Source organism: Amblyomma maculatum, chromosome 1, assembly GCF_055883805.1.
Source record: "Amblyomma maculatum isolate TAMU_Amacu chromosome 1, ASM5588380v1, whole genome shotgun sequence".
Classification (NCBI taxonomy): Eukaryota; Metazoa; Arthropoda; class Arachnida; order Ixodida; family Ixodidae; genus Amblyomma; species Amblyomma maculatum.
In genome coordinates, this window is record NC_139344.1 from 73,126,884 (window position 1) to 73,152,392 (window position 25,509).

The window sequence follows — 25,509 nt, forward strand, 5'->3', positions numbered from 1 at the left end:
CAGTATGGTAGGAAGATCTCTGTTGTTAAAGGGGATTGAAATGTCGGAGTGTCTGTGTGGGTTGCGAAAATAAAAGGGGGTGGGGGAAGTCGTGAAGCATTTGACGGCATCGGAGAAGGGCGATCACGTGTACATACAGGGCGGAAGTGCTGTGTACGGTGGTTTGCGGGCTGGTTGTGAGATTTTTTGCTGCATTGAAGGAAGGATGTATAAAGGCGTCTCCTGTGGAGACTGCAGTTTTCGTGAGCCAGGAATCTGAGTAGGCCGCCTACGTAATGTCCGTGGGCGAATTGTGGATATAGGCATAAGCTTTGCGGATGGCCCGCGCGTGTGTGTGCGTGGACATGTTGCGTGTGATGGCGGCTAGGGGGAGGTTCTGGGGTAAATGACAGACTTCGGTGGGTCTGGGAAAAAAAATGTTTTTTCAGAGAAAACGTGTGCACTTTCACTTTACCTTCGTTTTGTTTCTTGCTCATGTTTTCCCTACTAGATTGGGGTCTGGAAAACTGTGGTGGCACCCCTTCAAGAGGTGGAAAAAAACGACCAAACACACTTCGTGAGTTGCACTCAAGGGTATCGCTTATTAAACACCAGCGAAAAGGAGATTCAAATCCACTGCAAGAATGGTGCATGGGAACCACCGGGACCTTGGTGCATTGAAGGTAAGTGAGTTGATTTCAACGAAGAGATTAATACCAGTCCTTCAGAGCTTTTACTGAATACGAAGCTTAACCGTAAAGTTGTGGAAGAAGTTTGTACTTTACATGCGATGAGTAACCGTGCTGCAACGTTGAGTGGTGTCTATGCATTAGCTAAATTTGTATAACCAGCAACATTTTGTAACATAATGCTCTTATTGATATATTTTGTTGTGTTACTACGTTAAACCCCTCCCCTTTATAATGCAGTGTGGCCCTGAAGGTACTTTAAATAAATTAATAAATAAATAAACAAATAAATAAATAAGGGTGTCGCGGACACAGGAGGGCAGTGAGCGATAACCTGACAGTGCATCGTTTTACTGCGAAAGCACTGCTGCATGAACTGTTAAATCTGAACACTGTGCGTTGATTGTCATTGAAGATTTCTCGTGAACCTTTCATAGCAACAGTCAAATAAAAAAAAAGACCGCTGGAGCGGAGCGCATTCGAATGCAGATGTCGTAGCTGTGTCGCTGCTTTTTTCTTCTTCCATATCGTTTTCATTACAATGAAACAACGTTCTAAGTGCATGAACTCTGCCCAGATTATGAGGAAAACCGCATCCGTAGCGCTGACGTAGTTGACCCCTCGAAGTGCATTACTGCCGCTCTCTAGCGCTCTGCATTGCATGTCCTCGTCTTCGCCAACTACCATCCGTGAGCAATGCAATGGATCCAGACACAACCATAATTGCATTGTCCTCGTGAGGGAGTTTTAGCGGTTCTAAATTTTTATAGCGCGGTACCACTAAGGTCTCCAGTCCCAGATTTCGGTGATCTTTGCTTGACGCGTTACGTTCAGGTCTTAGCCCCCAGCCGAAAGCGAAATAGGAAGTTAGGTGTTTTCACCCATGCTATACACTTGACGAACTTGACAAGATCGGCTGCAAATTTTGCCGTTCATGCTGTATTTCGCTACTGGTGTACGATGCGTGTGAGTGCTGCAAAGGAAACTGGAGACCGGTTGAGTAACAACTGGCTGCCATGCTGACTACACAGGAACACGAGAAAAAGTGTCCTTGCCTAGTCAGACCAAACAGCGCGAAAAGTGGATTCAGATCACACCGCTGTATAAAAGCGGTGCGAGGGAAGGGGGGTAGGGTCTTTACTTTCGACTCCAAGCAAGATCGTTTTAGCTAACAGTTAAACTCGTATGACTTAGTTCATGTCTATGAATGGTGATGCTGAAGCTTTAGCCGAACACTGTCCGGCTGTTTTTCCATCGCCTCCTGACGTAGGTATTTACCCGGGCGATATCAACGAAAATAAAATAAAATTTTGGGGACGCTGAAAAATATTTGAACTTTGCGAGAAAGCATTTGACTCATCGAAACCTCAGTCAGTCGCAAGAACTGCCGAATCACCTATAGGCGAGTCATATCTGAAAGGACTATAGATTATATCTATTGCGGCTAACAGTAATCATAGTCCTTTGTCAAGAAAGAAATAAAATATACGTAAGGAAGGGTGTTAGGCAAGGAGACGCGGTCTCTGCAGAACTGTTCACTGCTTACTTAGAGGAAGTATTCAGGGACCTGGATTGGGAACAGTTAGGAATAAGGGTTGATGAAAGTACCTAAGTTATTTCTGATTCGGTGATGAAATCGCATTTGTAATGACTCAAGAAAATTGCAAAGAAAGATCAATGACCCAGACAGTAAAAGCAGAACTGTATATTAATATGCGGATGACTAAAGTAAAGTTTAAGAGCTTTGGTAGGAAGCAGCCATTTACTGTGTGTAGCGAAGTGCTGGAACGGCTATTAAGACAGGTAGTGACCGCAGACCCGGGCCGCAAAAATGAAATAAAAAAAAAATCAAGATTTGGATTGAGTGGATTTGGTATGTCAGGTCATGAAAGACAGAATAGAAGTATCCCCTAAGAAGAAAATATATATCAGCTGTATCTTGCTGGTAATGAATCACTTATGCGGCAGAAATGTGAAGGTTAATGAAAGAGGTTTTACGTATGTAGGTCAACACATAGAGATATGGGGAGCAAAGTTATAGATGTAACCTTAAAAAAACGGGCAGAGAGCCGAGTGGGTCAAGGAAAGAATGAGAGGGACTGACATTCTACACCCAAAATAAGGGAGAAAAAATGGAAAGGGAATACAACATGAATCCAGAATAACCAATGGTCACTAAGGACGACAGACTGGATTCCAAGGGACGACACGCATAACAGAGGAGGCTAGACAATTGAGTTAAGAAGATGCTGCTGACACGGAGACGCTTTGAGCACAGTGTAGTCAGGCTGATGACTATTAAGAATGTTATTGTGGTGATGGTGATGGGGGGGGGGGGGGGGGGGGGTAGTGGTTGTAGCTATCGTATTTTTGTTTGTGGTTCGTGCTTTTAACCGTGCGTAAACGGTAGCATAGAAATCACGTATTGCTCGTGGGCAAATGATCCAACGGGCGCCCGCGTGCCGATGGGTAGTTCAGATTTGAAGAAATGCCTCTTATTAGCACGTGCATCAAATGATCACAGGGAGCTCGACGCAGATGTAGGGATGCCGTAACATAATCTGAAAGCCATTGGAGGTCGCTTGTAGCAGGTTGCGGTAGCTGATATGATCGTTCATTCTTCAGCTGGCTTTTTTTACCCCGCCAAGTGGCTGATCCCAGTAGCCAACATGGGAAAATGCTCGGCCAAAGAAACCATAAACGTGCATGCTTAAGCCTACAACGTGAATCAAAATAAAACTTCCAAAATAACTGCGCTGGTAGATGAAACCGAGCAATTAAGTCGTTGGTAAAAGCACAGACTAAAACATATACATTTCAATAGCACGCGCCGTGTGTTTTATGGTGTAAAGCTACCCTACGCGGGTCAGAGCCGAGTTTCGCGTGAGTCTTGGCCGCCCGTTAAGCGCATGCGCGAGACCGCCAAATTCAAAGCGACCAACCAGAAGTCTTATGCCCAATCACCATTGATTCGATACTAAAATAAAATTAGCTGGGGTTTCAGTTCAGTTCAGTCGTTCAGTAGTGTCCGACTCTTCGTGACCCTATGGACCATGTCACGCCACGCTTTCCGGTCTCTCACTATCTTCCTAACATCACATAACTTCATCTGCAGTGCCTCGAGGATGCCATCTAACCATCGCGTTCGCTGCCTACCCCTTCTCCGGCGACCCTCAACCTTTCCCAACATCAAATCTTTCTCCAGCGACTCCTCTCTTCTCGTCAGATGACCAAAGTAGCTGAGCTTTAACTTTAGAATTTGACCCTCCAATGAGCAGTCAGGGTTTATAGTCGACAATATTGACTGATTTGATCTTCTGGCAGTCCAAGGAACTCTCAAGAGTCTTCGCCAGCACCACAATTCAAACGCGTCAATTCTTCGGCGGTCAGCCTTTTTCACAGTCCAACTCTCGCATCCATACACCACAACTGGAAAGACCATAGCGCGAGTTATACGGATCTTGGTTGGCAGACTAATGTCTCTGCTCTTTACTAGGCGGTCAAGGCTAGCCATGGCTCTCTTTCCCAGAAGCAGGCGTCTCCTAATTTCATGGCTGCAGTCTCCTTCCGAGGTAATCTTGGAGCCCAAGAAGAGAAAATCTGTCACAGCTTCCACTTCTTGTCTATTGATGCTCCAGGACTTGATAGGGCAAGACGCCATGATCTTTGTCTTTTTAATATTCAGTTTAAGCCCAAACTTTTCACTCTCTTCTTGTACGCGCATCAGAAGTCTCGAGTTCCACTTACTTCACTTTCTGCCATTAAAGTGGTATCATCTGCATATCTAAGGTTGTTGACACATTTTCCAGCAATCTTCACTCCAGCTGAAGACTCGTCCAGACCGGCCTTCCTCATTACGCACTCTGCATATAGGTTAAATAGGCAGGACGACAGTATGCAGCCTTGCCTCACTCTTTTCTCAATCGGAAACCAATCAGTAAGACCATGCCCAGTTCTGACTGTGGCCTCTTGCCCCTCATACAGGTTCCTGAGGAGGCAGATGAGGTGAATTGGAACTCCCATCTCTTGGAGAGCTTGCCACAATCTGCTGTGATCTACGCAGTCAAACGCTTTCGCATAATCAATAAAGCAGAAGTAAATGGGTTTCTGGAACTCTTGCTTTTTCTATGACCCAGCGAAGGTTGGCAATCCCGGTAGGTTGCGTAAGCAAAGCCGACGTAGCTTCTTCTTTTGTTTCTTCTTCTGCTTCTGCGGCGTGGCATGGCTGCCGACCCGGTTTACACGACGGCTTGAAGAGGGGCCCCATCTGCGGTCGCTCTAAAGGTCAAACGTGGCTACCGCCGGGTTTACGCGACGGGTTGAAACCTGGCGTAGTATTGCTTATGCAATAAAAATGAATTAATATACCTTGTCGTCCACCGGGGAACCGAACCTCCATCCCTTGGATCGATCCCCAGCCCAGCACTTTACCAGTGCTCCACGCCCCAGATTTTTTTTCTTTATTGCCTGGCTTTGGCACACGACATAACACGAAACTCCAATCAAAACAGGAAAAAAGACATACAAAGCAATGTACATGAATGAATGTCATGATCAGCCAAGACTGGACTCGTCGCATTAAAACACCCGCAGTGACAACAAAGGCTCTATCCTTGTGAGCCATTCGGGAGGTTCTAAAACCACTTTTTGGGTGGCAAAAACCTCTCCATACTCTCTCGAAAATAAATTTGAGCAGGTCTGGCATCCCTGTTGCAGTGATAGCCTGCCATTCTGGAGCGCCATATACATCAGAGGCTCACAAGCATAACTAGGGACCCCGCCGGGGTGGCGCAGTGGTTACGGCGTTCGACTACTGTTCCTAAGGACGCGGGATCAAATCCTGGCCTCGGCGGCAGCTTTTCGATGGAGGCGAAAAGCAAGGCGCCCGTGTGCTGTGCGATGTCAATGCGCGTTAAAGAACCCCAGGTGGTCGAAATTTCCGGGGTTCTCCACTACGGCGTCTCTCATAGCCTGAGTTGCTTTGGGACGTTAAACCCCATAAACCAACCAACCATAATTAGGGAAATTCCGAAGAGCGCTTCACGATCTGGGGCGTGACGCCAGAGGACGGGGTTCCATTTGGCGCCCCGGATCGTGAAACGCTCTTCATAATTCCCCTTGTCTACAGTGATAATGATAGCGGGATTCCGCGAGTGACAGATACTGTGCCTTTCCTTTCCTGTAGATGAATGATATAACGCCGGTTAACTTAATGCGCTCAATGAAATGCTGGTTGCTTTCGACAAGGGGCGCGCGATGCTTTTTCAAAGCGGTTGCGAGAGAGGCCCGAAAGAGAATCTTCCCGGAGCGCACTGCCGCGGGGGCTCCACGCTTAACGCTACGTGTGTCAAGGCGTAGCAGAGCTAAGCCTAAACGCATCAGCTGAGTTAAGCCTTAGCGAACCAACTGACTTAAGCGCTAAGTGAATCAGCTGAGTGGCCTAGCCAGACATTTTTCTGGGTTGGTGATACGAACCCGAGCTAAAAAGAGGAAGGGATGCATGGTTGAGAAATTTCAATGGGAGGGAGGGGGGGAGTCTCTGACACTAAAAACGCTTTACCCCGGCTACGTCTCTGGCCCCTAGCCGCATCTTTTGTCTCCCCTAAATACTTACGTGGGTGTTCCATGACGTTATGGTGTACGATAGGACTCTTACACTGCTGAATTTAGCTAATTGTTAATGCAATGAATTGTGTGTAAGACGGTCGATGTCATTGCATTATGGATTCGACAGTTTGAGTAGCCGAGGATCAGGATTTGTACAGCACACGAAGTATTCAGTACGATAATTTTAGTGGCAGTACTGTAGAGCAATGAGATGTTTTGCCGGTGATGAAGAAAAAAGTAAAGAAATCATTATAAGCAATGAATAGGGAGAATGCAGCGGAGAGTTCATGATAGAAAAACTAGCCTCCCCCTTCTCCCCTCTGTATACGCAATGTGTCATGGCCTCGAGAGTAATCCTGGAAGTAAGCTAAGATTATCTTAATCCATAAAACAGGGGACGCAAAGACTTCAACCGCCAAAGATGTCTACACTATCAACCAGGTGAGAAAAAATTTTCGGAGTGTAACAAACTTATTGGCATACCTTTCATAGATAATGTGAAATTAATTGACTCATTTGAAACCTCAGCAGCCATGCAGCCATTGCAAAATCAGGGTGTTGGTGAGCCATAAGTTAATGCACTGGAAAGTATCCACAGTGGCTACACAGCAACCATGTTCTTCCATGAGGAGAGTAATCAAATCTGCATAAAGAAGGTTATTAGGTAAGGAGACACAATATCCCCAGTGCTGCTCACCGCTTTCTTGCAGTGAGTATTCAGAGACCAGAATTGGAAACAGTTAAGAGAAGCGTTGATGGAGGATATCTCAGTGATCTGCGATTCGCTAATGACATAACCTTTCTATATAATTCAGGGAACGAAATGCAAAGGGTGATTAATAACCTCATTTCATTGCACTTGGTTATTTATTTGCTTCGGTGGTCATTTCTCCTGCTCGTGCTTGTTGCACAGCACATTGGCACCCCTCCATGGCACCGTAAGAGTGGCTTTGTTTTAAACAACGAAGCAAAACTGAAGGAAGGAAGGGTGGATTGCTGATTTACAACTACCGGGTTTTAGAAAAGTCGCATCTTCCTGCAAAGCGAAGCCAACACTGAGACTCCGCGGGGTTGACGACGGTCGTAAAATACGGCATTTTGATAGAGCACCGCGCGACGAGGAAGAGGTGCTCCCAGAGGCGGACGAGAAGCGTCGTTGAGGGAGGAATGGGGGCAGAGCGGTGCGCATGGTTCCGGCAGAATGTGTATGACCCATCGGTGATAGCTCAATGCGGGGTATCGCTGAGGTGCAGACAACCACCTAAAATGTAATAGAACATCCGCCTCAGGAGCGGAGCAAAAGGCCCGAGGTGGAAATCCCGGTGCGCATAATTCTCCACTGGATGAAATAGAATCAATCTCTCGTTGGAATCGCGTAATCGCTTTCCAGTACAGGATTTACCCAGCCTGGTGGTTTGGTTTGGTTTGATTTGTGGGGTTTAACGTCCCAAACCGACTCAGGCTATGAGAAACGCCCCAGCAGTTGCCAAACAATATTCCATGGCTTTGGGCAGGCCAGTGACGCAGCGGAGGATGCTAAGCACCTCTGGCTCCGGACATGTCGCCATTGGAACCTGAACCTACCAACGTTTATTACTAGAAACCTTGTCTAATTTAGCAGGGCTATTCAAGGAAGTAGCGAGCAATAAATGAGAAATCATAAAATTTAGAGAGATTACGAGAACGAATGAAGCACCTACTGTAATAAGGGGCGGGTACATACTCTGCTATCGTAGTTTAGCGGAGAGGCAAGACCTAGGTGGGGGATTTTTATCAATAAGCTTATAGCTGGCAGTATAGAGCAGCTTTATAGCATTAGCGAGAAGATGGCGCGTATCTTAATTAAAATTAATAAGTGGTACAAACTGAAGCCTTCTAGGTCTATGCGCTTACATCTAGTAACGGTAACCAGGTAATCTAGAGCCTCTGTATAAAGTAAAAATGCAGTACACTTTACTGATTGCCGACATCTGTGCTCAATATGCCCATCATTGGTAGGCAAGAAGCAGTCTGTACACCAGGGATTTAAGACTCTGGCATAAGCTGTTGGAAAAGCACTGGGGAGTTAATAGTGCAGGTCATATAATTGAATAATTTGCAAATAATGACCACGTTTTTCAGGAAATCGCAAAAAAAAAAACGGGAGTGACATGACAAAGCCCAAATGGGTAGACAAGAATTGAAATACATATATGCCCGAATCTTGGCAATGTGTAGAAAGTAGAGTTCATCTGGAAAGTGGGATGCAGTGACTATACAATTCGAAGGTCTCGAATCAGTCTAGATTTAAAAAGAGAACTGAAAGAAGGAGGCAATCAGTGTGTTAACGATGGGAGTGAAGGTAGAGGAATTCATGTACTCGCTCTAGAATACATAGTCGGGTTTACCCGCGGAAGATGACCTTAGCCTAGAAGCAACGAACGGCAATTTCGGAGATATCATTAGATTATATAGACGTGATAGCAGAAAGCTATTTAAGGAGACAAAATATCTATTTTAAAAACGCCAAAGCGCAAACGCCCCATATTGAATAGTTAGAATAAAATTCGCACAGCTACAAAGCCAATAAATAAGCTTGAAGTATCCGTCATAAAAAAGTATAATATGCAGAGAAAGGAGCATGTACTTTAAAGAACGGCGTTGGCCTAAAAGCCGCCAAAGGAGACATGGACATACGGAAAAAACTAGGCGTACAAGCTAAAGAACAAGACGAGTAGTGTCATGACCAATATGAACAAAATAGTCGATGAAGTCGAGGAGTTCTACATTGATCAAGCAGCTTACATAATAATGATGATAACGAAAGTATAGATAAGAAAGCCTTAGAACAAAAAAGCAGCTCGGGAGGATCACGTGAGTGCAGATTTGATGAAGGGCGGTAAGGAGATGTTCTAGAAAACTGCACACTCTTTATACGCAATACCTCAAGACATCGAGGGTATACCGGTATTCTTAGAAGAACGCTAGATTATCTTAATCCATTTAAAAGGCGAAGCGAAACCAAACACTTGAAAAATTGCAGACCGATCAGTTCACTATCTGTTGCGTGCAAGGTATTTACTAAGGTAGTAGATAACATAATTAGTCTGTTTATATGGTTTAACGTCTAAAATATAAAAAATAGATTCAGGAATACCTTCAAAACAAATAAAAAAACATGATCAAGGTAGGCTGTCGTAAAGCCTACTCGATAACTGATCACATCCACACTATCCACCAGGTGATACAAATATGCTCGGAATGCAGGCAACCCCTATACGTGGCATTCATAGATTGCAAGAAACTCAGTCGAAGCCTCAGCAATAGAGCTGGGTTGCGAAATAAGGGTGTAGGTCAGCCATATCAGGAAGAACTGGAAGACATTATTGGCTGCAGAGCAACCGTAGCCCGACGTTAAGAATGCAATAAAAGATCAATAAGAAGGGGTGTAAGGCAGATTGACATGATCATTTCAGTGCTATTTACCGCTTCTTTGCAGGAAGCATTGATAGACATAGACTGGGAAAAAAGATAATGACTGAGGAAGGATATCCGATAATTCGCTGACAACATCGCCATGTTATGCAACTCCGAGGACGAATTTCAAATTATGATTATTTACCTATAGGCAGGCAAACCAGAACCGTAGACCTAAAATGTATTATGCAGAGGACTCAAGTAATGTTTAAGAGCCTTGGATGGAAACAGCAGTTTGCGATGGGTAGCGAAGCGCTGGAGGCGGGAAGCGAATTTGTCTACTATAAGACAGCTCGTGACAGCCGATCCGGACTACAAAAGCGAAATAGCCATAAAAATAGGATTGGAAAGGAATGGATTAGATAAGTAACTTCAGTATATGACAGACAGCTTACCAGTACCCCTCAAGAGGAAAGTATATAATAGCTTTATGTAACCGGTATACGCCTGTGTGGGAGAAACGTGGAGAAAGAAAGTTGTTAAAAGTAAACTGAGGATAACGCCTAGAGCTGTGGGACTCAAAGTGGTAGATTTAATCTTATGAGACAGAAAGTGTACATTGTGGGTCAGGGCACAAACGCTTATACAGTCATTGTAGTCAAAATCAAGGAGAAGGAATGAGGATGGGTAGGACATGTAATGCGAAGGCTGGATAACCGACGGTCTCTTAAAGTCTCTGAATGGATTAAAGGGGAGGCTACCTTACTAGCGGGCGGAAGAAAGTAGGGTAGGCTAATTATAAGTTTTGTTGTCAAGCGAATACGGCTGGCACAGAACTGGGTTAATCGCAGGGATGTCGGGGAGGCGTTTGTCCTGCCGTGAGGGGGAGTTGTTGTTGCAATGGTTTTTATATGGTCTGCGCTATAACCGTTCTTAAACAGCTTCGTAGAGGCGCCACTTGACCTTTGACCTTGACTTTCGGCCCTTGACGCAGATACAGCATCACATGTAGCCTCCTGTAGTTGACGATATTCCTGACCATATACCTCTGGGCATATTAATAGCTGGAAAACATTGTTTACCCATGCTTGAACCCAAGCCTAACCAAAGCAAAACCAAGCAAAATCCCACTTTTGCTTCGACGGACTAGGCTTAGCAGACTTAAACTTCAGTAACTGTTTTATTAAGACCCGTTTACACTAGGCCGACGCGACGCCGATGCGACGCCGACGTCGGTGGTCGGCGGGTTGGTCGGCCGATCCTGTTGTTGATGCACCGGTCAGTCTCACTAGAACGACAACGACGCCAGCACGACAAACGACCGCCTGTCGTCGTAGTGCGGCAAGTTCCCAGACCAGCGACGCCGACAAAACGCATCGGCCGATGCATGATCGGAGCGAGCGAAAATGAAATGCCGACGAACGACGTACTGTGCATAGCTGGCTTCCCTGTGTCATATACATGCCAAAATTAAGCAGGGAAAGATGGCACTTCATATTTTGACACTTCGACACTCGCGGGTGGTGCTTTTTTCGTTGAATATGAGTCGACCGCGGCCCGATTAGGCCTAGCCAGCCCGCAGGAATCGTGTGCGTGGTTTCGACGATCGTGGAGAGCAAATTAACATGTTTCAGCGAGTGCAAACGATCATCGAAGGTAGTTTTGGTTGTAGTGACCCAAGAACAACATTTGCTTTTATCACAGGACGCCGGTAAAGACGGCGGTAAGCGGCGGCTTAAGCCGGTCTGCCGAGCAATGTTGAGGGCGGCTGGTGGTAGTCGGTGGCACTCGTGGGACACAAATAACACCGTTTTATTTCATGCAAATGGATGCCGAACATACTTCCGTTTTAAGTGAGACAGAATCGAGTATTGATGACTACGAAGAGAGCAAATACAATTAGCAGGAAGCGTCGTTCTCGTGCGATGTCAACAACCAAAACCCTAACATTTCTCATGCGGTATGTCGCCTCATCGGCGGTTCTTGCGGAGTTATCGCTTCGCGTAAAAGCGTAATGTTGCAGCCGTAGCGCGAGAAGAGAAAATACACGAGTAAAGTAAAGCCCGGCAGGCGCTTTTTTTGCCACGAGCAGCGCGTGTGCATGCAGACAGATGTAAACTGCAGCAGCGATGGCATGCACTCGTCATCGGCGCATTCCCGATAAAATTTCTGGCTCACACGGGAAGTGGCAAAGCGTTTACTATTGTCATGAAGTATTCATTTAGCGAATGCGTGAGCTATTTTTTGAACAAGTGGTAAAATGCGAGCAGCAATTATCGAAATCAGTAGTTCCGGGTCTGCAGCAGACGCGAGACGTGGCTGTGGGCGGGGTCAGATGAAGGCAGCGATGGCTATTGGTCGGCGCGGGCAGTGAGGCATCGCGTCGTCGTAGTGTGAAATCGACCGACGGCAGCCCGATCGCTTCGATTTCGGTGTCGGCTGACGGACATCAAAGTCGGCTGACCATCGGCGAGCTGTCGGCGTCGGCGTCGTGTGACAAGCGCGACGACCACGCAAAAAACGCGTCTGGCGATGGTCGGCCGACCTAGTTCAGCCTAGTGTAAAGGCCCTAATTAATGAACGCATTAATTTACCCTTTCAAAGGGGTCAAGAAAATCTAAGGAGCTCTGGCATACTGCTTGCCATTTCTTTCAAATGTGGTTCTAATGGCGTTTCGTTTTTTTCGTGCAAGGGTATCCCAGTGTTATGAAATGACAAAACGAAGAAGCGTATACAGCTGTGGAGCGCAGCACTGTGCCAGCCGACTGCAACTAAGTGCCGGCGTCTCATAATTCACTGGCAGTTAGCTCTTAGACCAGGCAAAGAAGGATCCCCATAGATCTGTAAATATATTTTATTACATCAAAGAACTGGCCACTCTCAATTGTAATAGCAACGCACTACTGTTATGGACGACACATGTTACGGACGAAGCGGGAAGAAGAGGGAAGTGGCGCGGGCAGGAGCGCGCGCGCTAGGCCCGCACACAGATTCATTAAATGTCATCTCACGACCATCGAGCATCTTCTCTCTGTCCTCTGTTCTCCTGTTGTCATCACTTGCTGCTACGTAACGATATTATTAATGCAACTGCGCGCAATGCGCCTACCACTGATAATGACGCGCGAAAAAGCGTCAAATATCTCATGGAATCGCAGCGCTGGCAGACGAGAATAAACGTACACACGCACAGAATTGCGCTAGCCTCGTCTGCCAGAGCTGCGATTCCATGATGCTCGACTAGTACCAACTCACCCAGAAACACATCCGTCAGAAATTGTCTTTACGGCACACTTTCCCTAACCATTTCTCACTGAAAAGCTGGCACCAGGCTTTGGGAAAGCTTGCACCGGCTGCAAAATCGGTGGCTATCCGGCGGCACTGGCCATTCTACCTTGCGTCTAAAAGGTTGATGCTCAAACCTCCTGGACGCGTTAGATGCGAGGCATGGGCTGCGTCACTGTGAGGGTGTTACGTTTCGCCACCAACAAGTGTGACAGCTGACGCGGCCACCGCATAGCAACAGGCAGAACAGCGAGCGGATCGGCCATATCGGCGCCGTCCAGTCGGCCGCCCAACACTTCCTCCCGCGGGTAAGTCTCGGCGTGATCTTTCCACGCGCCAAATGTGTGTGCGTGCGTGTGTGTGCAAAGGCTGGCCAAGCCCGGCGCTCGAGGGAGAGTGCGTCGCCCTCGCCCGTCTGAAGGAGGTGGAGGAGATGCGGTCGCGTCAACTACGATTGAATCATCTCGTCCTGTCTGAACTTCCAGGGCTCTCCCTTTCCCTGTGAACTGGCAAGCCTATAAGAAAGCAGCGGTAGACTCCGCTGCGAGAGAGATTACTTTGACGCGCCGTTGAGACGACGCTAGACACCAACTTTGTTAGAGTGTCTGTATTCTCTCCGGGCCAGCTTCTCTGCCCGTTCCTTCACGATGTTTTAGTAAAGGTTGTTTCGTTAGAAGACGCCTCTAACGCTGCTGGGACCGTTGATGCGTCTTTGCTGGGACCGTTGATGCCATCTGCAGAGCCACGGAGCCGCCAAGCCAACGCTACCGAGGGGTCGCGAGCCGCATGTAATAACTGGTGGCAGCGGTGCGATACCCAGGCGCAAGCCCAAACCTAATAAGGGTCACCTGAACGAGGATAAGCTCTGCTCGTGGTCACTTGGCGAGAGTTGCACCTCACCTGAAGACAATAAACTTAGCGCGAGACATGTGCAATGGACGATCTCGGCAGCTGCAGCAGTAAGATCCCCGCTGCAATGCTGTGAACTCGTGCGCGTTGACCGTGCACTGGTTCAGCTGGAAAAACACCGAGGATAATCAGCTCAAGGTATCCTGATCACTGGACCCACCTCATCATCATCAGCCGGATTACCTCATACGCCCACCTCATTTTCTGCCGCCCCTTGCTATGTTTTCCTTCCCTTTGAATGAAATTTGTTACCTCGGCGACCATCGGTTATCCTATATATTTGCAATACACGTCTCGCTATTTCGACCATATGCGAAACGCAGAATACCATTAATGGCATTCTGGCATTTCGACCAGAATGCCATTAACCCGCGTTACTTCTCTGACTCAGTCTGCACGCTTCCTACTAACTTTACACCTGCCATTTTCCATTCCATAGCTCGGCGTTGTCCTCAACTTAGGTAGCACCCTTTTCGTTAGCCTCCACGTATCAGCCCCATAGGCGAGGGCCAATAATTAGCAACTCTTACATACTTTCTCTTGAGCGATACTGGTAAGGTGCTAGTTATAATCTGTTTGGCCTTGCCGAATGCGCTCTATCTCAATATTATTCGTCTAGTTATTTCCCTTTCATAGTCCGGATCTGCGGTTACTACCTATCCCAAGTAGATATATTAGCCTACCACTCCGAGTGCTTCGCAACACTTTGTAAGCTGCTCTTTCTCGAGGCTGTGGAACATTACCTTATTCTTCTGCGTATTAATTTTACGTCTACTTTTCTACTTTTCCACCATAGGTCATTAATCGTTCTGTGCGATTCATCCCTGAGATACTTAAGAAGGCAATGCCATAATCGGATCGCAGATGACTGAGATATTCTTCATCTACCTTGATCCCTAACTGCTCCCATTCCATGTCTCTGAATGCTTCCTCTAAGCAAGCTGCGAGTAGCACTGGGGAGATTGTGTCTCCTTGCTTAACAACTTTATTAACTGGAATTTTTTCTTTATGTAGAAGTACGGTTGCTGTGCAGCCTCTAAAGATGCCCTCCGGTAGTTTCACTTATGGCTCATGTACACCTTGATTTCGCAGTGCCTGCATGACTGCTCTCGATTCGACTGACTCAAATTCTTTCACGCAATCAATGAATGCTGGACCCAGGTAGAGTGGCTCAAACCGCTGTATATCCCTGGAACTCGTACTTGCGAGCTCTAGTATGCACTGGTCCATAAAGACAGGGGCCGACGAACAAAAACAGCATCGTATGTACATTTCGATTTCTGAGAGAAACCTCTCTTGGGTCTACGCGCGGACAGTCGCTCGGGATGTAGCCGTGGAATGTAGTGCGAAAATCTCTACCAGAATGTTACAGTGGGTAAATGTCATTTTGTCCGCCGAAGCGTGAATATAGCTCAGTGACAGCGTTAACTCACCCATCCACATCTCCTCCACAGAGGCGATGGAAAAAGAGGAAGAAGACAGTATCGCAGGAAGTTGAAAATGGCCACGCAGTGTCAAATGCAGGATGCTCAAATTACCAAGTTCTCTCCTTAATAGCGCTCTTAGCCACAGGCGAAAGCATGCGCCGACACTGTACAAATATCTTCTTCCTGTGCGAGCAGAAATTGGATGGGCATGGAAGCACGTCAGTGTGCACACATCAAACATGGCAGTAACTGATATATTTACAGTGAAATTCCTGTAGTTGAGTTTTCCTATTGCGGTAATTTGAAATGTAATGCATTGCGTTTTCGGCGTACCAGTTTATTAATGTAATTATTATTCAAGTCAGAAACAAAATTACACCTCCGAAATTACTTTCAATAGAATGCACCTTTGTATAGAGAAAGCTACGTAAGCTTGCCCGGGCACCTCGAAAGCATTAATGACACCCGGCATGGCTGGTCCAGCATAAATTATTGACGTGAAGGGACAGCATTCAATCAAACTGAGTGTCAGAGAAATCCTCAGTGGGGTAACTTACTAAGGATATCCGGTGTATGGGTACAAGTACACTAGGTGCGAGCATTTTCCGAGCAGCAAAAATGCGCGAAGAGGCCGCCCAAGAGCATGTGGCTCAGCACCAAGCTGAGAATTATATACAGGAGTGTGAGCAGTGGCAATCCTTAGATTACGTCATTTATGGGCACAGTGGCACAACTGTCGCCATGGGAAAATTGAGCGGGAAATGAAGCATGGGGGGGGGGGGGAAGGGGGGAAGGGGGGGGTTGCCCGTAATGCGAATTTTGCAGAGCGGAGCTGCCAAGGCCAACACCTCAGTCACCGAAACAATTGAAAAATCTCCTTCAGGGTCTTCATATAGGGTGGCGAGAGCTCTGGGCAGCAGGACATTTGATTCACCGGTGATTTGTGCCTTGAGCGCAATTAAAATGACAAGTGTTCGACCATGCTTCAGTTCTCACTATTTACTTTCCGTAGTCTCCTCTTTATAATAGCGCGTGCAGTAGGAAAGAATAAGGGAGTAGTCTGTGAGGCAAGTTTGCGGGAAGAGGAAATAATATGCGCGTTGCATCGAGAGGGTTGTTGCTAATTTTACTCACTTAAAACCAAAAAGTAATTTAAGAGCAAATGAGTTACTCTTCAAAAGTAATTATAATGGAATGTCACAACAGTAGGGAAATGTAAAGCCGGCTAGCTTTTTTGTTTTTTTGAACGACTGCACAAGCTATACTGTGGCCGCCTCACTGCAACGCTGAACAGGCCGCATGGTTATATCGCGTCGCAAAACACTTTTTTCTCAAATTTCGCGCGCACAGAGAGCTACGTGCGCAAAGGCATGGTGGACGCGCTTCATAACAAGTGAAAAAGTTAAAGGCCGCTTTCGAAAAGCCGACGCCGCCACCGACTACTTGAGACGACCTATTTTTTAGCCCGAAAGAAAACTTGATACAACAATACTAACTGGCGGTTCGTAAGTAAGAGCCATAATGTTAAGGAAGATACGATGAACAAGATCGTGAAACATGACAAGTGCCGCGTTTCTTGTTTTCATCCCTCGTCCTTGTGGAAAACCAGTTTCCTCCCCCTTCGCCGCGACCGACCACCACCACCCCAACAAGCTTCATGGCAGCGCCGGCTGGGAGAGGAGGTAAATAGGGAGTTTTAGAATAGGGGGACCCAAGGCTTGGGGCCCCCAAGGAAATAGCGCGCGGCAGCGCACCGTACTGGCCGAGCGGCGAGTTTTAGAATAGGGGTTTTCCCGACGCAGCGGAGCCGGGCTTGCGTTCGTCGATTGCAGCGCCACGACGGTAGCCAAGGAAAAGAATTTGAATATATAGACCTTTTCAAAAAGTAGTCGTGGGCGCTGCCATATTGAATACTGGGCTGTGCTGCTAACACAGGAAAAGTCGAGAATTATCTCTCCCAAACCCGCCCCACAGCCCAGTCAAACCGGTTTCGCCGAGGCTCGTGAAAAGGTCTATAAAAGCCAACAACGCTATCTTATTCATCAAAAAGTACTATTATTATGCAAAAACTATCTTAAGACTACCAGTTATATAAACCGTTTTCGTCAGACAAAACGAAATCGGCCAATTGTCAATCCAGGCCGAGACCGGGAAACCTCATTTGAACCAAGACCGACTGAAATACAGACCTGCACAAAAAACAGGGTCCTATGGGACCTCGTGCGCCAACTTTCGTTACCTTTCTCGTCGTTGAGGGCGCTCGGTTGACCTGTTCGTCTGTCATTTTCATCATCATCAAAGCACAAATTAATATAAACAAACTGTACCCAAATTAAAAAAAAAAAGATCTTTGCCCAGGTTATACTTCTAAAATTTTGCCTTTTTGTATTTTAGCGGACAGTGTTTATTTTTACGATGTTTTTCTCTCACTAGAAGACATACCGCGATTGCGCTTTGTGCGACTGCACATGCGCAGAACAGGTGCTTGTGCATTACAGCGTGGACAGATAAATAAACTATAACGACGAAGAAAAATGACAGACCTATTAGACCCTTCTTATTAACAGGTTTACAGTAGCGCCAGGTTAACCGTAATGTTCGTTCCCTAGCGGCGAAGGCTATGAACTAGAAGGTGCGCGCTGGAGCAGTGCTATCTGTGCAGGTCTGTATTTCAGTCGGTCTTGATTTGAACCTTCCGCGCTTTCCGCCGTCTGGTCCCCATGGAAACCAAAGGAGGCGAACTCGCTAAGCCTAGCAGCTCGGTAAATCTGGAAGCAATCTGAAAACATAGTGCGTTTTATCGCTAAAATTTGGTTGTGCGAGCATTACGAGACGTAGCATAAGCTTCGTTGGCCTTTCGTTTTCCATGAACGCGTGACACCATGGAGCGGTGACAACGAATGTGTGCCGAGGAGAGCGGCCGCCGCTTGGCCGAACGCCGCCATGTTGCCGTAACCCAAGCGACCCAACGGCGGCTTGGGGCGAACGCTAGAGAGTTTTAGAATAGGGGGCCCCAAGCTTTGGGGCCCCCAAGGAGCTTGGGGCGTCGAAATGCGCATGCGCAGAACGTAAGGCGCGCTTGGGGTCTATGGGTTAACGCTAGGGGCGGCCCCTATTTTTCGGAAATAGCGTTCGCCCCAAGCCGCCGTTGGGTCGCTTGGGTTACGGCAACATGGCGGCGTTGGGCCAAGCGGCGGCCGCTCGCCTCGGCACACATTCGTCGTCACCGCTCGATGGTGTCACGCGTTCATGGAAAACGAAAGGCCAACGAAGCTTATGCTATGTCTCATGATGCCCGCACAACCAAATTTTAGCGATAAAACGCACTATATTTTTAGATTGCTTCCGGATTTACCGAGCTGCTAGGCTTAGCGAGTTCGCCTCCTTTGGTTGCCATGGGGACCAGACGGCGGGAAGCGCGGAAGGTTCAAATGAGGTTTCCCGGTCTCTGCCTGGATTGACAATTGGCCGATTTCGTCTTGTCTGACGAAAACGGTTTATATAACCGGTAGTCTTAAGATAGTATTTGCACAATAATAGTACTTTTTGACAAATAAGATAGCGTTTTTGGCTTTTATATATTAAAATGCTTTTCCTTGGCTACCGTCGTGGCCCTGCAATCGACGAACGCAAGCCCGGCTCCGCTGCGTCGGGAAAACCCCTATTCTAAAACTCGCCGCTCGGCTAGCACGTTGCGCTGCCGCGCGCTATTTCCTTGGGGGCCCCAAGCCTTGGGTCCCCCTATTCTAAAACTCCCTGCTATTTCCGAAAAATAGGGGCCGCCCCTAGCGTTAACCCAAGACCCCAAGCGCGCCTTACGTTCTGCGCATGCGCATTTCGACGCCCCAAGCTCCTTGGGGGCCCCAAAGCTTGGGACCCCCTATTCTAAAACTCTCTATACCTCCCCTTGGGGGAAGGAGACCAGCGATGGGTGCGCCACCAAGACGTCTACGCGGGTTCCCGCGAGAAGACGAGAGAGAGCTCCTGGATCCAGCCGGCAGCGAGAGTGGTCGTCTCCCGCCGCCTCTCCCGGCAAATGCCGGGGTATAGCGGGCACGGAGTACGCAGCGCACACGGGAGGACCCGTGGTACACGACCGCTTATCTTCTGGTTCCCAACGACGAAGCTACCGGTAAATACCGCACGCTCTCGCCGCCTCCCGCGGCAAACGCCGTGGTATGGCTTTGTCCGAAGAATGCGGCGCGCACGGGAGATCCCGGCCGCCATATTCACGGCGCGTGCAAATGTCCGCCGCCGAAGTCGCACCCCCATTCCCCACCCGGTGAGTCAAAAGTCCTTCTTACGTAGCCTTGCCCTTCCAAGGAAAACCTTGTTGATGTATAGCTAGCCGGCATGCTCTGTATTATTTGCAAGTGCAATAAATAGCATTCGAGTATTTAACTATGTGTCGTCCCCGTCCTTTGTCCCCTTTGTTCCCTCCGCGGGTCGCCAGCAAGGACGTTGCACCTGCGGAGTAGGAGCGGGCGGAAGACCGTCCACCTTTAAACCCCCACATCCTCCTTTTCGCATCAAAACTTTCTGCGGCCGTATTACGGACCGCTCTATAATTGAGAGCGCTCTAAAACGCCCGCTCCTATTGGTCGCCGTCGCCATCTTGAAAAGTTGCGTCACGGGATGCTGCGATTGCGTCGCGGAAGCGAAAAAACTGATGAAGTCGCGGACCTAATTATGCCCGTGGTTTTAGACTATTTTTGTAGAGCGCGATGAGACGGTCTAAAACGTTTTAGAGCGAGTTATAGAGCGAAAATGGCGGCGGCGTCCGCGGTGGAGTGGTGTGAGTGGTGGCTGCGGCGCTGAAGCGGCAACGCCGGCACGAGCAACGACGAAGGGCGGTGTGTGAGAATGCGTTCTACTTGTTCGGCGAGTTGTTCCGACGCCTATTTCGACTTGAAAATGCGAAAGCAGAATGGTGGTGTGATGAGTGCGCCGATTAACTGTGATGAAGCTCGCAGTCGACCGCTCTTGACGGTGCGGCTGTCATGCGTGCGGCTATCTTTTTTTTTTTTTTTTGCCTCCGGAGGATTTCGTTTCCACAGGTAGTCGGCCTCTCATAACTGACGGTGAGCAAGTGCGTGCGTCATATGGCTGAACTCAACTACTGCAAAGTTGGCGCTGAAGGGTGGTTGGGCTCCGCAGTGCGCCCAAAGCAAAAGGCGGAGGCAAGGGCGACATACAGTGCAAAACGAATAAAAACGAGCGAGTTTGGTAGTGTACGCTCAACCGCGTTGCTTTTCCCCGTGCTCGTTCTAACTGAAGCATTTGTGTGTCAGACGTTCGTGTGGTCATAAAAGTTTATTTTGCCTGTGCCTCTTTCTTTTGTTTCTGTTTCCTAAAGAAAAATAAACAAAGCCCCGATTACACTGCTTTCGATATGATTTCTCCGCGCATTTAGGACCATCACACAGTACCTTGACATCAGACGATGCGCAAAAGCAGGCACTATAGCCGTGGAATCAGCTGTTTTACTGAAAATCGCAATGTTTACGGTTTGTTTACCTCTGCCAGCGCGCCCTCGCGGCAAAAGAAGCTACCCACGAGAGCGTTTAATTGCGAAACTGTAGCTGCTTCTTGATTTTTTTTATGACATTGAACTTTAAATGCGGCTTCTTGAAAATATAAAACTTTAGTTAATTTATTCACACGCTATATTTATAAAAACTTAGTAAACGGCTCCTTGACGTGCGAATAAACCTGTTGCCGTGAAAATAAGCGGCCCGGGGCGGCACCCTGGCGATCATTGGTTGGTTCTGATTTTCGTCACGCGTTGACGTCTCGCCGAGACGTCACGGCGTCGTCATTTTGACGTCACGCTCTATAACTTTAGAGCGAAAACCGTAATTCGGCCCCTGGTCTCGTATGGATTAGAAGCCTACGAACAGCACGTTCTGAGTCGTGCTGGGAAGTAAACCCTGTTCATTACAAAATAAAATACAAAAATGAAAAGGAGAGAAAGCGAGCACCCAACAACAAAAGAAATACGAAGGGGCAGACGCCCGAAAGCAATTTTTTAAATAGCAAAAAAAAAAAATCCAAATATTAGTATGGTGCTAATATAAAAACGCTGTGTCTTGAGGTACTTTACAGGCCTAAGAGGCCACGGCAGAAGCGGTGAGTGACGAAAGGAAAAAGAAAGCATGCGGTTCGTACGTGCGCGAGAGGGCTGAAAAAGCTCGAATGCACCCAGAAGACATAGCAGGTGCTGGAGCGAGAGAAAGACAAAAAGGATAAGAAAGCAATGAAACAGCAAAAGAGAAGGGCGGAATTCGATAAAATACGCAGAAAATGAAAGAAGTAGTAAATGAATAATAAAACAATGCACATGGGGATAACATCTAGTGCAATGACAGGAGAACGAAAAGTGACAGGTTTTCCATAGGCAAGATAAAAATACCGAGAAACTGTCCATATTGAAGAAAAGAAAAGCAGGAACTGGTAGGGAAAATATATCTATGTGTGTGGCCCTGGAGCACGTGGGGCAATCAAAGGGAAAGCCTGAATGCCTATGTGGCAAGGGCACATCAAAGCAATTGCCTATTTGCTGCCCCCGACCACAGGAGATGTGAGTAAAGGCATGGGCAAACCAAAACAATCTATGTATCCAAAGGAAATGTGCATGATGAAAAGTACATACTAAAGTTAGCCCCAAGCCCGTAACCCAACAGTGATAGCCGTAATGAGGATTTGCTAGGTGCGTGTTTGGTTTATGAGTGACGGGGCCTGATGGCGATGTATTTTGTCGTTTGTTTTCTTTATGTGCGAAGGGGCCGGGTAGCGCAAGGCAGCTATGTGCGCTAGACCACAATATTTAGTATGTTTTATCGCGACTGCCCCTGACTAACAAAAAAACAAAACGGCATTTGTTATGATGCACCGCCGTTCGCGAGCTTTGAGCTGGTGATGCTCGCGAACGGCGGTGCATCACAACAAACGCCGTATTTTTTTCTTGTTAGTCGGGCGGCAGTCCCGATAAAACATGCTAAATATTACGGTCTAGCGCACACAGCCGCATGTGATGTCTGCGTTATCTGGCCCTTTCGCATGCGCATTAAGAAAACGACAAAATACATCGCCATCAGGCCCCGTCGCACATAAAGCAAACACGCACCGAACAAATCCTCATTGCAGCCATCGCTCGTGCGTTACAGTCTGGGTGCGAACTCCAGTAGGTACTTTTCGTCATGTATATTTCCTTTAGATGCATGCATACCGGTAGTATCTGTGTTTTGGTCGCTCAGAGCATATGAGGCACTTGACCCTCTTGCACGACGCCCAGTGTTATTATTTTTTTACCTTACAAGCTCGCCTTCGTTCTCGCCAAATCATTCGTATTTTGTTCCTTCGGTGTACGCAATCAGCTGCACTTTGTTAGGGAGCTTGAAAGTCGTCGTCCTCGTCCAAACGTCTGCAACGGCACGGAAACTACCGGGCACAAATGAGTCTCCTGGAGGGTTCATGTTCGTTCACTTGCGGAGTGGAGCACTCTGGACGTGGAACAGCGTTGGTTCCTGGCCGACCTGCGCATCCGATGTGTAGGAGATGCGCATGTGTCACCATGCAGTCGTTGATTCCGCAGAAATCGCTGCGGAAGCAGAAATGTTGTGGATCCTTTCACATCAGAATGATCATTCTATGTGCATCCAGAACCTTTTCACCACTGCGACCACATCTATTCAGGGGGCAGAAACCGACTACAGCTCTGAATCATCCATTGCCAGAAAAATGCCGCGCGTTTCCTGCAGGTGTGCATTCCGGCCGGGGCAATGCCCTCTTCAGGGGGTGTGGTTAAGTGTGCCGAGCTTCGTAGATAAAATCCAATAGCTGCACGCTTGTAGATGAAGCGAGGAGGAAGCGACGCCCATTACACCATACCGGCGCCGCTGTGACCGCTGTTACGTTTCGCCACCGACAAGTGTGACAGCTGACGCGGCCACCGCGTAGCAACAGGCAAAGCAGCGAGCGTTTCGGACATTTCGGCGCCGTTCGGTCGTCCGCCCAACGCCTTCACCCACGGGCGTGCCTCAGCGTGTCCGTGCCACGCGCCATATGTCTGTGCGTGCGTGTGTGTGGAAACGCTGTCCAAGCCCGGCGCTCGAGAGAGAGAGCATCGCCCTCGCCCGTCTGCAGGAGGTGGAGGAGATTCTGTCGCGCCACCGATGATTGAGTCATCTCGTCTTGTTCGGACTTGCGGGCTCTCCCTTTCGCTCTGAACTGACAAGCCTATAAAAAGCAGCGGCCGACTCCGCTGAGACAGAGACTACTTTGACGCGCCGTTGACGCGACGCTAGACACCGGCTGTGTGAGCGTGTCAGTATTCTCTCCGGGTCAGCTTCTCTGCCCGTTCCTTCATGATGTTTCATTAAACGTGGTTTTGTTAGAAGACGCCTTGTCTTTGCTGGGACCGTTGATGTCGTCTGCCGAGCCACGGGGCTGCCAAGCCAATGTTACCGATGGGGCACGCGACCCGCATCTAACAACTGGCGTCAGCGGTGGGATGAGCCACGCGAGCCCCAAGTTTTAGTAACTGGCGACAGCGGTGCAATACCCAGGCGCAAGCCCAAATCTAATAACTGGTAGGCAGCGGCGGGGTGAGCCAAGTGAGACCGTCGTCCAACAACAGGTGATCAGCGGTGGGACGAGCCAGGTGGGACCGTCCAACAACTGGTGATCACCGGAGAAACGACGACGACCAAGCTGAGACCGTGGTTGATGCGATGAGCCAGGCCTGACCGAGGTGCAACATCTGGTAGGAAGAGCTGAGATGTCCTAGGCATGACCCGCGCAACAAGCAGCTCAGCGGAAAGCCGGGAACAGTGCAACGAGCCCTGTGTGAGGACTAGTTGCCTGCAGCGGAACGACTGCGTTGGATTCTTGGCTGCGAGGTTTGGTGAGTGCGGGACTGTCTTCTACAGAGTTTTGCCAGGCTTTTGTTAGGTAGAAAAGAGAGCTGGTAATTGTGTTGTTGTTGTTGCTGGGTTAATTGCAGCAAGGCAATAGTGGGCAGTAGAGAAGGCAGCACTCGGAACAGCCATGGGTTTGGATTTGAAGTCGTTGCGCAAACCGAAATTGCTGGAGCTTTCGAAGGAGTTGAGTCTGAATTGGTCAGGCAAACTCAGAAAACCTGAAGTGTTACAGGCTATTCTTGCGTTGGAAGCCAAAGATAACGAGCTTTCAGAATCCGTTGAGATCATTGACGAACGTCACGAGAAAGAGGAACGTGAACGTAGGGAACGTCACGAGAAAGATGAACGTGAACGTAGGGAACGTCACGAGAAAGAGGACTCCCGCGTAAAGAAACTGATGCAGCTGGAGGTTTCAACACATGGAATTAGTGTGGAAAAGCTTAAAGCTTTCAATGCCATTCAGTGTAACAGTTCGAAACCGCAAGACGGTCCGCCACCGTTCCTCATCGCCGAGGATGTGCCAGAGTATTTGGGAGACTTCGAGAGTGTCTGTAGAAGTAAACGCTTCGAGCGAGAAAGTTGGGTGCAAAAGTTGGTAGCTCTTCTCTTCGCTGGAGCTTCGGAAAAATCAAGCGCTTGGTTGGCGACCGCTTGAAAAATTACGATGAACTAAAAGAGTCATTGCTGATACAGTATCAGAAAGCCGCTGTAAGCGAATGGCTAACAGTGCGGAAGTTTCGGAGCAAATCGAACTTGCACCGGAGTGTGAATAACAGCTTTGGGAAGCGGCCGAACAACGTGACCGCAGTAGCGAGCCGACCAAGCCTCGAACAGAAGAGTATCGTGTTACCTTGGTCGAGCCACTAGCTGAGACGGTTAGCGCCGGCTTCAACGGCGAGAAGTCCGAAGTTACGCCGTTAAGCGAGGTGAACTGCACGCCGACCCACGTAGTTGTATGTGATAGGGTTCCATCAAATGAGAGTGGGGAACTGGTAGTAACTGAACCGCCTCTCGAGTTAAAAACAGAAGCTTGTGCAAAGCGTGGCAGATATGGAAACGAGCTAGGAGATGACAAAATTTCGGTTTCCGAAATCAGCTTCGTCGTAGAGTAGTGCACGCAGAAAAACGAAGTGCCGCTCAGGGAAACTGCGCAGCCCGCGAGTTGTGATCAGCCAGGACAAACCCACGAAGAGTGCGCGTCCGCTGTAGAGAGGGAGACTTGCGAAGGCGACAGCGAGCGATCAGAGCAGAGTCAGAATCGTTCGTGCACTGGTACCACGCTAGGTTGTATTCGTG

The 25,509-nt window shown here is 48.2% G+C and overlaps 1 protein-coding gene across 2 annotated transcripts in view; it reads left to right on the forward strand.

The window, feature by feature from the left end:
- Positions 1-25,509, forward strand: part of LOC146202793 (sushi, von Willebrand factor type A, EGF and pentraxin domain-containing protein 1-like) — a 136,376-nt gene that overhangs the window by 34,875 nt on the left and 75,992 nt on the right. For both annotated transcript variants that reach the window (XM_084588340.1, XM_084588339.1), the window contains exon 3: positions 491-662. In XM_084588340.1, the coding sequence (XP_084444466.1) occupies positions 491-662 (172 nt within the window). The remainder of the gene's footprint in view (positions 1-490; positions 663-25,509) is intronic.